This window comes from Leuresthes tenuis, unplaced genomic scaffold, assembly GCF_036924035.1.
Source record: "Leuresthes tenuis unplaced genomic scaffold, fLeuTen1.0.hap1 SCAF_10, whole genome shotgun sequence".
NCBI classification, from domain to species: domain Eukaryota; kingdom Metazoa; phylum Chordata; class Actinopteri; order Atheriniformes; family Atherinopsidae; genus Leuresthes; species Leuresthes tenuis.
The window spans coordinates 36,426,178-36,440,866 of NW_027325364.1; the positions used below are offsets into that span (position 1 = coordinate 36,426,178).

Sequence of the window (14,689 nt, forward strand, 5' to 3'; positions counted from 1 at the left end):
AGAGAACGACTCGAGTTAACAGACATTCAAAAACAATGTAAGGTTGTGCTTTAAAGGGACGGCAGTAGTTCAGCTGTAGTTCCATAAAGTAGAACTCAAGGTTATAAAAACGACCTTCAAACCTTGCATGACTGGGACTTTATGAACACTTTTAAGGGGAGAAGGCTGCACCATGAAAGGATTCTTATGTTTTTCACCCATCTCAAACGTTATCTTGTTAGAAAGATGTGAACTCCTTCATACTTATTTAGACCAAAACTGACAAACAACTACTCCATTAATTCTTATTCAAGGGATAGAAATAGGATTAGTCTTGTTGTAAATATCATTAAAATATCTCCTTTTAGGTTTTTATGCCTTCCAACTCTGTCAATAGAATGCATATTTCAAATGAGGAGTGGAAACAATATTATGTTTATGAAATTCTGCTCTGTAATAAATATATGTGGAATGGGTAACAACAAAGGTCTCCACAATTTTCTTAAATTTAACAAGACCTCTGAAAAAAGATTGTCTTCACCAATCCAAAGAAACAACTATTCAGTTTGAGACTTTAAAGGCAATTCTTAGCTAACTTTTTAAATTGAAGTGATTGATTCTGTTAGCATAGCTGAACCAACAGAAAATCACAGTATGAACAGTATACTGGAATTTGGAAGTAAACAGTAACCTGTAAAGCATAGCAAATACATCGAAGTAATTTGGATACCTTTACCTGCAAAAATAGAACTATATAAAATGCATGTCTAAAATCACAGACTTGACTATGACAAATATCCTGCAGTAACACACAATCTCAGTTTTCTGATTTATTAGAAGCAGTTTAAAAAGTTACCTTAGGGCTGACTCTTATTTACAATTCATAGATTACAGGAATCAAGAGGTTCTGTTTTACTGCCTGTCCCATTTGGGATGATACCAGTTATAACATTACATACAACGCATTCACAGTATTTAAAAACCTAAACCACCAAAACGTAGTCACAACAGGAGATGCAGTGACTGAGTTTATTTGTGTAATTCTTCTCCATCAGTCTGTACAATGAATTGAATTCCAATTGGCTTGAATTGGACTATGTTATTTAAGTGCCTTGAGATGACAATTGTTGGAATTTGGCGCTATATAAATAAAACTGAATTGAATTGAATTGAATCATGAACTAACTTAGCTGCTGTTATATTTCATTAAATTAAATTACTGTACCAACATTTCTGTTCTTCTCCATGGACATTTTTTTATTACCAGATTGAAATAAAAGATAAATATAACTAAAAACTATTTTAACCTAGGTTTTAGCTCAGCCTAGCTGCAGCTGTAACTATGCAGTTAGTCTTTCAGAGGCAGACATGTTCTGTTCAAAGTAATGTATCCACTGTATTTAGGATTTTAATTCAGTTTTGCACATTTTTTATGATTAAAAATAATGCATGGCCATTATACATTATTTTTCTTTATAAAATGTACAAAGAAAAGAAAAGTTCGTCAATAGTCAGATACATTTTAAAGTAAACATTAAGTAACATTTTTGTAGGGTAGTATATAGACAATACTGTTTGGAGAGGTTAAAATTAAAGTACTAATATGCGATGTTATGCACAGTTCATGAGAACATGTGTAGCTTTAGGTACACATGAAAAATGTCTCGTAGCAGTGACTTCTGATTCCAGCCCTGCCTACTGCCTGATAGGCTGTAAGGGAGAAGTGGATTTGGGTCTCTACAGAAGCCTGTTGGATTGTTGCAGTCTGCCTGTGAGTCCATTTCAGAAACAAAGGCTTCTGTCTACCATCATGCTTCTGCTACCTGGAAACAAAAATACTATCTGTGTGAAGGCAAGTTGAGACTTCCCCTCTTGTTGAGCAACATCCTCTGTCTTCATCATGCAGTATGCAAACAGTCTTTAGGATGGTGGAACAAGCAGTACATTCACTACTGGAGTCACAGAAAAAGAGGTTTAGGAGGAAATGGATGACAAATTCTCCAATGAAATCCGAGTTTGACAGACTCACTGAAAACAACAGAAGCCATTTTTTCTCAGCAGTAACACAAAACTGGTCAAAATTGAAGTTGATCACACAAAACAAACAAAGACTAAAAAATCTATCCTCTTGGGGCGCCGGGTAGTTGAACTGACTGACCCTAACCCTAACCCTTGGCGCCCCATGAGGCTTCAAGCTTGTCAACGCCTGGTTTTGAGCACTGACTCGGGCCATTTGCTGCATGTCATCCACCTCTCTCTATCCTCTTTTGTGTCAAGTAATTGTTAAATAAAGGCCACTCCTGAAAAAAAAAAGAAGATCCTCTTGATGTGGTTATATTCCCGTTTCTACATCCTATTTTTCTCAGAATAAGAAATCATTAATGTGACATCATATTCTGTTCAGACAAAGAGAGCAGGTAAACTTAAACCAGAATGCCGGTTGCTGTGAGCCAGCAGTATCAACCACTTCACTGTTGTGCTCTCACCAGCTAAGCTCTCAAAGTACAGCTCACTTTATTCCCCTTCTCATGACATTTGACCGAAGGTACCATCTGGAAACCTCACAAGGGATGTACTCCAGGCATGTTCAGCTGAAAGGAAACCACGGATCAGACTCTGATTATACTGCGGAGGGTCGTGTGACCTTCCTAGCCTGGGAATACCCCCAGAAGAAGCAACTGTACACCTGACACCTGGGCTACTATCAAAGACTGCTGCCTCTGCAACCACATTCTGCACAAGTGTCATTAGACAGTGATGAATGATGACCCGCACTTGTTAAATGTGATTATTTCCAGAAAACAAGGCACATAATCTGCTTAAAGTGTTATCACTATTAAACGAGAACCATGAGAGTTCAGAGTGAAATCAAAACATCTGTTTTTACAATAACTTTATTTCATTTCTGAACTCCCATTATGATATGATGTCATATTATGTATTAAAAGCTATGCTTATTTGTATTCTCTTTATTCTATTTGTTCTAATGAAAACCTAATCATGATTAGATTCAAATGTTATTACATTTACTATGTAAATACATTTGTTAATTTAATTTTTACTGTAATACAGAAAAAAAATATGTTTTTATCTCATTAAAAGGACATTTCTTGTTATAGAAACCTTTATCTATATCTTCATTCCTGCTGCCAGTAACAGACTGCGGTGGGTTTAGGCTGGTAAGAGTTGGGGGTCAGGCTCCTGCAGACCTCCAGCTCATGGTTTATGATTATATATGAGCATATTCACAGTTGACAGCATCAGTTGTGGGGAGCAGCAGCTGCAGTCAGTCTGTATACTCTTCTGTTCTAACATGACTTCTTTAGGTGAACCAATTCTGAACCAGACGTTAAGAGAGACCTGGAGGGATGCTGAACTCCTGCTTGAATGGCAGTTATGGTGAGATGTTCCTTCAGCAAAAGAACTTTGCCGACTGTAATGCCCTGACTGTCAGGGTGTGAGGTGGAGATGAGTCTGTTCACTCAGAGTTAAGTATGCGTGTGCAACTCAAACAAACACAAAGTTTGTATCCCTGAAAATTGCTTGGATGAGATTTGGCACACTGTGATAGGACAGTATTTGGAGGGGGACGTGCGGTGGAGTGTACAGATCACAGTGGTCACAGTGTCCATCAGTCTCCTTGGATCTGCATTTCATTTAGTAGATCCTGCTAAAGATGGGGTACCTGTCATCAAATGAAAAACAAAAGAAAACATCAAATCAGATACAACGCATCCGAGTGCAATCAGTGCCTGAGGAGAGTCTCAGATAACCCTCATAGCTAAAGAATTCTGAGATAAAAAATCTACACCTTGGAGACATTACCTGTGCAAAAAAGCTTTAATCAGATGGATGCTCTGGACACGATCTGTTCACCTCAAACCACTCATCGATGCAGCTGGAAAACAGGAAGAGAGGAGCGTCAATACACAGAGTGCCACAGTGAGGCCGAGAAAACGAAAGGAAACGTTGTCCGCAAACTATCTGCTTTGTTGCATCTGTGGCACATTTTAGTGAGCGGTCAGTAAGCTGCAGCAGCTGAGCTGTGAGACTTTCTTTAACACACGGTGCTGACACCAAAGTCAATGTCTAAATATATCTTTTAAGAGAAAGACAATAAGATTTATTCAATACTGAATATGTTGTCTCTGTACTATTCAAAGGTGTCACATTTTGGTTGAAGACGGCTGATGAAAACAGGTGCTGGACAACACTGAGCTGAAGCTTTGTGTTAATGTTCAGTGTGAGCCCACACAGTAATGTACAGCGTAAGCTGCAAAGCCAAGGTTCAGCCTGTGTTTTTGGGAGTTAACATGTCCTACATTATGTATTTATTTTCAAACACGTATAGCATCTTCCCAGTTTTTTGAAAAGGGACATAAAAATAAATCACTTTCTCTGTTATTCTGAGAATGTATTTGTGTGTCTGAAGGAACTCATAAACTATGACATAACACAATCCTGTCACTTTGTTTGAGGTCACCAGCAGAATCTACCATTAAGAAACCAAACTTGTAAACATCAGTAAAATGTCCTGAATAATATCATCTGAATAATACTGAGTTCTAGTTGAACAGATCAGTCATTCAGGTTTTCCATAGACCCTGAAACCATCGATAAGCTTTTAGCTGGTTAAGCTAAGTAAACTATAGCCAAAATGCAAGTGTGATCATTTTAACCTTAAAACTGAAGATATAACAAAGAAACATCTTCTCTGGGTGCAAAGACATAACTCATTACCCTTTATGATAGATGCAGAGGCAGGGCAGACGGGCAATGGTGTCCCCCTGCAGCAGGTCCTCCAGGCAGATTGCACATTCTCCAACATCCTTGGTCAGGACATCCTCTGCATGGCAATACAGACATTTCACGGCAATGAAAAATGTTCTGTTCTTTTAAAAAGATCAAATAAAATACAAAGTCAGCGATATCAGTACTAGTTTGTTTGCTGGCTTTCAACAACATGATATGAGCAGCATGGAAAGTACAGGAGAAAAAACACTTCTTAAAATAAACTAACAGGAACCAAGTCTCAAACATTTTCACCAATATCTGACACACACACACACACAAAATGGTAAATGGACTTGTACTTGTATAGCGCTTTTCTAGTCTAACTGAGCACTCAAAGCACTTCTAACACTACATTCACACATTCATACAGCACGTCCTAACTACATGCTTTTCTAATCATTCACACACATTCATACCCCCAATGATACACTGGGGGAGCAACGTGGGGTTCAGTGTCTTGCCCAAGGACTCTTCGACATGTATTCTGGGGAAGCCAGAGTCAAACCACCGACCTTCCGATTGGTGGGCGACTGCTCTTCCTCCTGAGCTACAGCCGCCCTGTTTTTACAATTTAGTTTTTACATGTGTTGCCTTCTGGTATGTCGGAAAGAGTTCAACCTCAATGTATACAAGACAACAAACAGAAAGACAAGCAAACTAAATATTTCCACCTTTAGTCAGCAAACGACAGGTTAACATATTGCATTAATTGCATTGTCTAAAACTGATGGATCTATGTGTTGATCTTAGGGGGAAAGTTGCGCTGTTTATTCTGGGTTTAATCCATATCCCATTTGAATGAAAACTGCTTTGAAATCATCTGGTGCAATTTTAGCTATAATTTGTTAATATGCTCATATCATACAAAATGAATCAGTATGATACAGAGCATTTCCCTCCACTCTGTTTTACATTTAATATGTATTTATAAAAATGAAATCAAATGAAAAAATACTTTATTTATTTCGAAAGGAAATCATATTGTTGCAGTTATTTCTTTTTCAAGCCTTCCTTATAAAAACGTATTGATGCTGGCCTGAAGGACCTCGAGTATCTTTCTGTTTTGCACAGGAGCAGAAGAAGTCTTAAACTGATTACACTGCAACAATGAGGATGGTCAGTGTTCTTCTTTATGTTAACCAACATGTGTAGCATACATATATATGTATGTATGTATACATATATAAAATAATTGTATTTATAATATTTATATATCATAAAACTCTGTCTTTAGTAATTTAGTAAAGAATAGTACATATGATGCATCTGTAGTGGAGGTCAGGCTGCAAGTCTATTGTAAGTGATGATCAAAGAAGGCCTGTATATTCATGTCAATTCAGTTTTATTTGTATAGCGCCAGATTACAACAAATGTCATCTCAAGGCACTTAAGTAATATAGTCCAATTCAAGCCAATTGGAATTCAATTCATTGTAATCATAATCCATATCTTCACTGCACCCTCTTACTTTGTTTTTTTCCGTGTGCTCAAGATGCAAGAATATCTTCCAGAGGTCCCTGAAGGCATCACTGATTTGTGACGCCAGTTCTTCAAAGTGAGAAAAGCTGGTTGGCAGTTCAGAGCAGACAGTCACACAACAGGAAGTGTGGCAGCACACAATGAAATGTATGCAGTGTAATGGATTATTTGTTGTTAATTATTGTTGTTTGTGATCACAAATATTTTCATATCAGTGTTAATACGCTCAGTTTCAAATGAGATACTTGAAACTGGACTAGAAATGATACTGTGGCTGTGGTCTGGCTCATAAGTGGAAGTCAGCATGTCACCATTAAACCCATCAGAGCAAAACACAGTCATGATGACTGGACCTGTGGATTAACCCACATAGGCCTGTTATTGTAGGCTGGAGCACATGGCATCCAGCTCAGCTGAAGAAAAAAGGTATTTTTAGCACAGTCTGGACTGCTCACTCAGTTATGGTAAAAAAACCAACATGTTGTTGGGGTTGGTGGTTTCTAATGTTATTAAGTGTTTGGTTTTTTGTGTGTGTGTGAGAGAAAGGAGATAAATCATTTTGAATATCATTACAATGAATTTACAGTATTTATGGTTCTCAACAACAATCATGAAGTACTTTGTGAGACGTAAATGACTGAAACGTATATTCCATCCACAGTCTCTCATCCTGTGGCTGTACTCTTTTCAATTGTGGTCAACAGCTGACAGCGATTCCTGTGCTTTTTATGAGCTGTTTGTTGTCATTATCTTCACACTGTGCTTTAAGTTCATACCTCTCTTATGTCAATACTCTCTACTCTAAAGGTATTTTTTACATGCTGCAAAATTGTGCAATAAGCTCACTATTGTGACTCTAAAATATCCAAGTGTTAAGACATTGTGCCCCAGGTAAACAGCAGTTCATTTCAGTTTAGATCAATCATTTATATACTGAGCTAGGAGGAACAATGATTATTTATGCTGGGCTCTGCTTGCCGTACATTTGACTGATAACTAAGTTTATTTTTATGTTGACACATGCAGTAAGTCAGCAAGAACCAGCTAACAACCAAAATATTTGTGATAAGAAGACATTTGGAGTCAGCACACGGGTACAACAGCCTTGCATAATAGCTGAAGGATGGCTTGTCCGGTTTCTCAGGCTAAACAGAGAAGCATGAACTTGGAAAAGAGCCAGGAAAGCTGCTTTCCCATGACTATAACATTTATGCTAAGTTACAGTCAGGATCAATCAATTGTACATCCTTTTATATTCTAAGGTTCTATAAATCAGACCATGATCAAAATCATCTGGTCCTGACAGGTGTTTCATTTTTTTACTCTAACCTCAGATATTACACTGTGTCATTATATATTGAACAAAACACAGAAGCAGTGAGTGAAAAACTAAGTGAACCCTATGATCAAACAGCTTGTAGAACCACCTTTAGCAGCAATAAGTTGAAGTAATGGTTTTCTGTTTGACGTTATCAGTCTCTCTCATGGTTCTGGAGGAATCTTGGCCCACTCTTCTCTCCAGCGTTGCTTCAGCTCTTTGAGGTTTGCAGCTTTGGTTTCTGCACAGCTCTCTTAAGGTCCCACCACAGCATCTCAGTCAGGCTGAGGTCTGGACTCTGACTGGACCATTGCAACACCAACTGCACCATTGACTGGACCATTCTTCAGAGATTCTGCTGTAGATCTGCTGCTGTGTTTGGGATCTTTGTCCTGTTGATGAGCCAGTTTCAGCCCAGCTTTAGCTGTGGGACAGATGGCCTCACATTTGACTCTAGAATACTTTGGTATCCAGAGGAGTTCATGGTGGACTCAATGACTGCAAGGTGCCCAGGTCCTGTGGCTGCAGAACCAGCCCAGATCATCAGCCCTCCACCACCGTGCTTGACAGCTGGTATGAGGTGTTTGTGCTGATCTGCTGTGTTTGGTTTCCTCCAAACGTGCTGCTGTGCATTAGGACCAAACATCTCCACTTTGCTCTGGTCTGTCCAAAGGACATTGTTCCAGAAGTCTTGAGCTTTGTCCAGATGCAGCTTTGTAAACCTAAGCTGTGCTGCCATGTTCTTTTTAGAGAGAAGAGGCTTTCTCCTGCAGCCCTTCCAAACAAGCCACCCTTGTTCAGTTTTTTTCTAATTGTGCTGTCGTGAACTTTAACCTTTAGCATGCTAACTGAGGCCTGTAGATGTAGCTCTTATGTTTTTCAAAGTTTTGCACTGTCTGACCTTGGGGTGAACTTGCTGGGACGTCCACTCCTAGGAAGATTAACAGCTGTCTTGAATGTTTTCCACTTGTGAATAATCTTTTGTGAAAAATCTCTCTTTTGAACTATGAACTCCAAATAGTAATCAAATAGTAAGGACGAGATCATTTTATTAGGCCCTTATACAGAAATTCTGAAAATACATTTTCTTTTTCACATGACTTTTCCAACTTCCTAAAAGCTCTGAGGTTCATGTCCATTCACAGATAAAAAAAATTACACCGAAAGATACTAAAAATACTGAACCAAGTACCTTAAAACTCTTGTTTTGGGTCCTGTACAGAAACACTAATACCATTAACTCTTTCAGTTAAAGCAACTGCTTGGTGACCTTTGCGCCCTGTACAGGCCCCAGCAGATACGTTAAGGATTTTAGAGAAGGAGCTACTCTAAAGAGCTCAGCGGGCTGACCTCTGAGCCGGGGTTTCTGTATATCAGCTGTATATCTTAGGCTCTGTAACACTGCAGTGAAAACACATGTGGACCAGCAGGACCCGTGATGTCATGTGCACACAACAGCTGCTGCTTGTGTCTGTGTTATGAACCAACACCACCGGATATATTTAGGGATCGGAAGTAAACAGTATTTGAACAGTCAGGCTACAGTTTGCCTGGAAGAATTTTTAGCTTTATCACTTCTTGTTTCTGCTTTGCTGCTTTTATGTGTAATAACTGAAAAATGTTATCAAATGGATGGTTTGAAGGACTAATTAAAATAAGAGATACAGACAGATGACATCTGCTTTGTTTCCACTCACTGTTGTTCTGTTTCATAGAGACTCTCTGTCACACACACACACACACACAAGCACAAATACACACATTTATACTCATGCCCACACACTCAACAATCTGCATTGATTCTCCTAGTTATAAGAGGTTGTCCTGCTGCTTCCAGGATTGGTCTCAACATGCAGCTAATTGGTTGTCGTCTGCAGCCCTGTATACACAAAAACATTTAATAACTGCTGCTAATACCTCACAACTCTTTTTCAGACCCTTAAAGGTCTGACAGCAATATCTTTTAAAAGTTACTTATTGTGAGAATGATTTAAGGCATTTCTATATTGTTACATATTGTTTTCCTGTTTCTCTTTATTGTGAGAATGCTGGAAAGCAGTACAACAGTAAAATAGTGTGAAAAAGACGCAGTGACTCTGCTGAAACATCTTCATTCTTATGGCCATAAAGCCTTTCTAAGTTACAGTTTGTACAGGACAACGTCACCTTTTTGGGTCATGTGATTTCTAAGGATGGGCGCTCACTTTCTCCTAAACGTGTTGCTGCAGTTCAGAACATACCCTACGTCTGCATCAGAATATTGCTAAACCGGTTACTAAAAAACAGCTTATTTCATTCTTAGGTATAACATCTTACTGCAGGAACTTTATTCCTAACTACTCTTTTCTCGAAGCTCTCTTAGGTGCTCTTATCCATGGAAAAGGCCTCCAGTCAGCTGATCGTGTTCCATGTACTCCTGAGGCTGAATCAGCCTTTAGTCAGCTTAAGCTGGCTCTTCAAACAGCACCAACACTTGGCATTCCAGATCCTCATAAACCTTTCATACAGGCAGTGGATGAGAAGCATGGTTGTATGACATCTGTTCTTCTGCAGGAACATGGGGGCAGGCAAAGGCCAGTGGCTCATTTCTCAGCAAAACTGGACTCTGTGGCTGCAGGCCTGCCTGGTTGTCCTCGTGCCATTGCAGCTGCAGAGAAAGCTGTCCTGGCCTCCCAAGATATTGTGGGCTACGCTAATTTGACTGTTTTGGTTCCTCATGCTGTTGCCATTATTCTTCTCGAGCTTAAAACTTCACATTTTTCAACTGCTCGTTGGCTCAGATACACCTCTGTGCTCCTTGATATGCCAAATGTCACTGTTAAACGTTGTACTGTTCTGAATCCTGCTACTTTGCTTCCGACTCCTGAGGATGGGGAGCCTCATGACTGTGAAGCTGTTCTGGAACAGGTTTGTACACCCCGACCTGATCTTTTAGAGACTCCTCTTCCAAACTCTGACATGATTCTTTTTGTAGATGGATCAGCTTTGTGTGATCCAGCCACAGGTACTAACTGTGTTTGGTTTGCAGTATGTTCTTCACAGGACACTCTGTTGTCTGGTTCGCTTCCTAAACATTTCTCTGCTCAAACTGCTGAGCTTATTGCACTTACTGAAGCTTGTAAGTTGGCAGCTGGTAAGTCTGTCACCATTTACACAGATTCCAGATATGCTTTTGGTGTTGTTCATGACTTTGGTGCGCTGTGGAAACACAGGCATTTCCTTAAATCAGATGGTAAAACTATTCTGAACTCCAAGCAGGTTTCTGATTTTCTTGATGCGATCCTTTTGCCTACAGCAATCTCGGTCTGTAAGTGTGCGGCTCACACTAATTCAGACGATCCTGTTGCTTGTGGCAATGCCAGAGCTGATGCTGCGGCTAAGCAAGCAGCTAAATCTTTTCCTGTTTTCGCTTCCCTCTCTTTGCAGGCAGAAGACTCCCTCACAGATCTCCATGCTTTGCAAACTTTTGCCTCTGCAGATGAAAAACGCATTTGGTCCTCTGTGGGTTTTTTCCTCATTTTGCAAAATTGACACATGGGTTGGACCATGTGTCAAAAGGGGGGATGCTGAATGCACTCACTGCTCAGTGGTTCACAAATATATAAAAAATAAATGATATTTATATATATATATATATATATATATATATATATATATATAATACACACAAATAATATTCCAGCCTGCCTGCAAACTGGACTGGTAGGTGCACCTCTGTGATGTTAGTGTATAATGTCCGTATTGCTGTTGACCCTTTTTCTCCTCAACCAACCCATGCATTAAGCAAACGCTCTATTCCTGGCAGTTTTGAGGATCGTGTCTATGTTGATTCAATTGGAGTCCCAAGAGGCGTCCCTGATGAATACAAAGCCAGAAATCAAATAGCTGCTGGCTTTGAGTCCATTTTCTTGTGGCCTTCTATTAACAACAATGTGGACTGGATAAATGATCTTTTCTATGACCAATAGCGTTTTATTAATTACACTCATGATGCCATTGAAGGACAAGCTGAACAGTTAGCCCCCACGTCTCTTATGGCTTGGCAAAATAGAATGGCTTTAGATATGTTGTTAGCTGAACACAGAGGGGTGTGTGCATTGATGGGTGATTCATGCGGTACTTTTATTCCGAATAATACAGCTCCGGATGGCTCTGTAATCAAATCAAACCAAATCAACTTTTATTTATATGGCCAGCAACACAAAGTGCCTCACAGAGGCTAAAAACAACAATGATATACAACATACCAACCCTCCCACCCCCATAAACACCCAGAGACACGGAGACAAACAGACACACACAGATGCACGCACACACACACACACCCAAGCTCAAGCGTCTAACTAAAACATGGAGTTAAAACATTTAATTAAAATAATATAGGACAAAAATTAAATATGATAAAAAGTTTGATTAAAAGGAATAAAGAAAATCAATAAAATCAAATAAAAGCCTGCTTAAAAAGGTGAGTCTTGAGCTTCCATACTGGCCTGAGAGAGAAACGGGTGGACTCTGGCTATCTTCTTAAGATGGTAGATGGTATCTTTGTTATGTTTTTGTGTGGAATAAAACTAAGCTCAGAGTCAAATATCACACCCAGATTTTTTACAGTTTTAGATGGTTTAAGATTTTGTAATTTTGTTAAAAGTTTCTCTCTCTGGCCTTCAGGACCAGTGACTAAAACCTCAGTTTTGTCCTGGTTGAGCTGTAGGAAGTTCGCTGCCATCCATGACTTGATATCTAAAATGCAGTTAAAAAGGGCATCGAGTGGCCCTGTTTCATCAGGAGACACGGCAATGTACAGTTGCGTATCGTCAGCATAGTTATGAAAGCTGAAGCCTTGCTTCCTGATAACCAGAGCTCTAGAAGGCCTTCGCTCCCTTAGAGAAGAAGTGGCTGAAAACTCTGGTGTTGACACCTCCCTTATAGGTTGGCTTGATTCAATGTTTGGCAAATGTAAGACTCTAATTCTTTCCCTCCTCACAGGCATCATTATTGGATTGTGTATCTTGGCCCTGCTGTATTGTTCCCTGTGTGCGCGCTATTGATGAGTCTGTATCTCACCAAATTATTAAAATGACTCAAAGAACTTCTTTGCTTTCAAATTTTTCCTCTAGCGACTCTGACTTAGAAAGGGATGAAGATAATCATGTTTAATTGTTCATGTTTTGACTGTTTATCATTTAACCCTTTATCACTCTGATGCCTGCATTTTAAAGTCTAAACGTTGTGTGCAAATGCAGGCTGATGTTTTACAGATAAAGTTATCATTTCTTTTGGGTTGATTAATATAATGGTATTATTATAATCAAAAGGGAGGAATGTAATGGAAAATAATTCTTATATGCATTGTATTGAGTGTTACTGTGTATAACCTGCAAATGACAAAGCTGCAAGGTACCAGTCTGTCCTGTTTTTCTTAAAATCCTCTTTACAATGGTGGGCTTGTTATAATGAGATAGCTGCACTTTAAGGGGGACAGGGCTGAGGCTGATATTTACGACTGTGTCTGGGTAACCTTAGCTGATGGTTGGGCAGGAAAGATAGAAGAACAATTAACTATACCCAAGGAGAGATGATGCGACAAGTGGGCAATATAACTGTGTATTTTTTTCCCAGTGGTCAGAGCAACTCTGTATTTTGTACTGTGTTGTTCTCTCTTGCAAGATATTATTATTAAAGCATCTTATCTCCTCAGAAGAAAATAACTGATTCTGTGCATTACTAAAATTTCCACCATACTCTTCAAAAACTTCCTCCTCTTTCCAACCTAACTACTTCTGCAGATTTTCAGCTAGAGACACCATTCAAATTTTAAATGGGTCAGAAGACATTCAGATATTACCAAATGGGTCAGCTTTTTCAAATATTAAGCCAATTTTTAAATATAACGGTTTCAAAAACATGAACAAATTTAAACTATTTCTCTTCTTTTCAACCTAACTACTTCTGCATACTTACACCAATTTCTACAGTTGTGGTATCTAAACGTTCAGCTCTTTCAGGAGATTGTAGCTTGGACTTTTGGTGTCTCTAACTTAAACACTTTTTAAAATATCAAAAATTTTATTCAAAATTCAACTCTTTCTCCTCTTTCCAAAATATTTAACATTTTATTCAAATTTTAGGCACATTTCAAATCTTTCTCCTCTTATCAACCTAACTTCTTCTACATACTTTCAGCTAGAGACACCATTCAAATTTTAAACGGGTCAGAAGACATTCAGATATTACCGAATGGGTCAGCTTTTTCAAATATTAAGCCAATATTGAAATATGACTGTTTCAAAAACATGAAAAAAAACTTCTAAATTTTTTTCGGCCCTTTCATCAAATCTTATTTTTTCCAATAGGTTTAAACCATTCCACTATTGTCATTTCAACTTCAAATTCCTTCAACCAAAACTTCAGCAACTGATTTTTCAGCAATTGAAAGTTTTTCCACTTTTTTAGCATTGTCAGCTATACCCATTCAACTTCATCAGCATTCTCACTGCTGTTTCACAGGAACAGCTTTTTCTAGTTGATATTGCAATGATCATATGACAGGAAGAGAGGAATTAGTTCAGCCGAACAGGAAGACGGTTTTATCAAAAGGAAGTCAGCAGAGAGAGAAACATGATGTGTAGTAGGTGAAAAGTCATCAGATCTCTCAGTCACTGTAAAGATCCATCCACCCATTTTCTATACCCGCTTAATCCGTCGCTTGGGTCGCAGGGGGCTGGAGCCTATCCCAGCGGTCATCGGGTTTTTTTTTTGGGAGTGACATCTGGAAGTTTTTTTCCAGATGTCACAATGTACATATAAATATTTTGAGTTTGTTTTGCCACTGCTCTGTAAAGCACTTTGGGTTGCATTTTGATTGAAAAATGCTAAATAAATAAAGTTCAAGAGGACTTCATTAGAATGTCTTGCCTGTAAATTCAAAGCCTTTTGAAGTAACTTTACAATCTAACAAAAGACAGAGGGGTTTAGAACAGGAACCAACAAAACCACACTTATTACACAAATTAAAACATCCCCTGGTCACAGAAACCATGGCTGTGATGGAATTTAATACCTAACAATCTCTGATAAATACGAGGAAAAGCTGTCCAGGAAACACACAGCATTAGACTA

General features: G+C 38.8%; 1 protein-coding gene across 1 annotated transcript in view; it reads right to left on the reverse strand.

Annotated features, from left to right (window-relative positions):
- Nucleotides 1-1,486: 1,486 nt before the first annotated feature.
- znrf2b (zinc and ring finger 2b) overlaps nt 1,487-14,689 on the reverse strand; it is a 43,953-nt gene continuing 30,750 nt past the window's right edge. The window contains exons 3-5 of the mRNA XM_072395029.1: nt 4,720-4,825; nt 3,805-3,877; nt 1,487-3,664 (exon numbers count right to left, since the gene is read on the reverse strand). Coding sequence (XP_072251130.1) covers nt 3,820-3,877; nt 4,720-4,825 — 164 coding nt within the window. The 3' untranslated portion in view covers nt 1,487-3,664; nt 3,805-3,819. The remainder of the gene's footprint in view (nt 3,665-3,804; nt 3,878-4,719; nt 4,826-14,689) is intronic.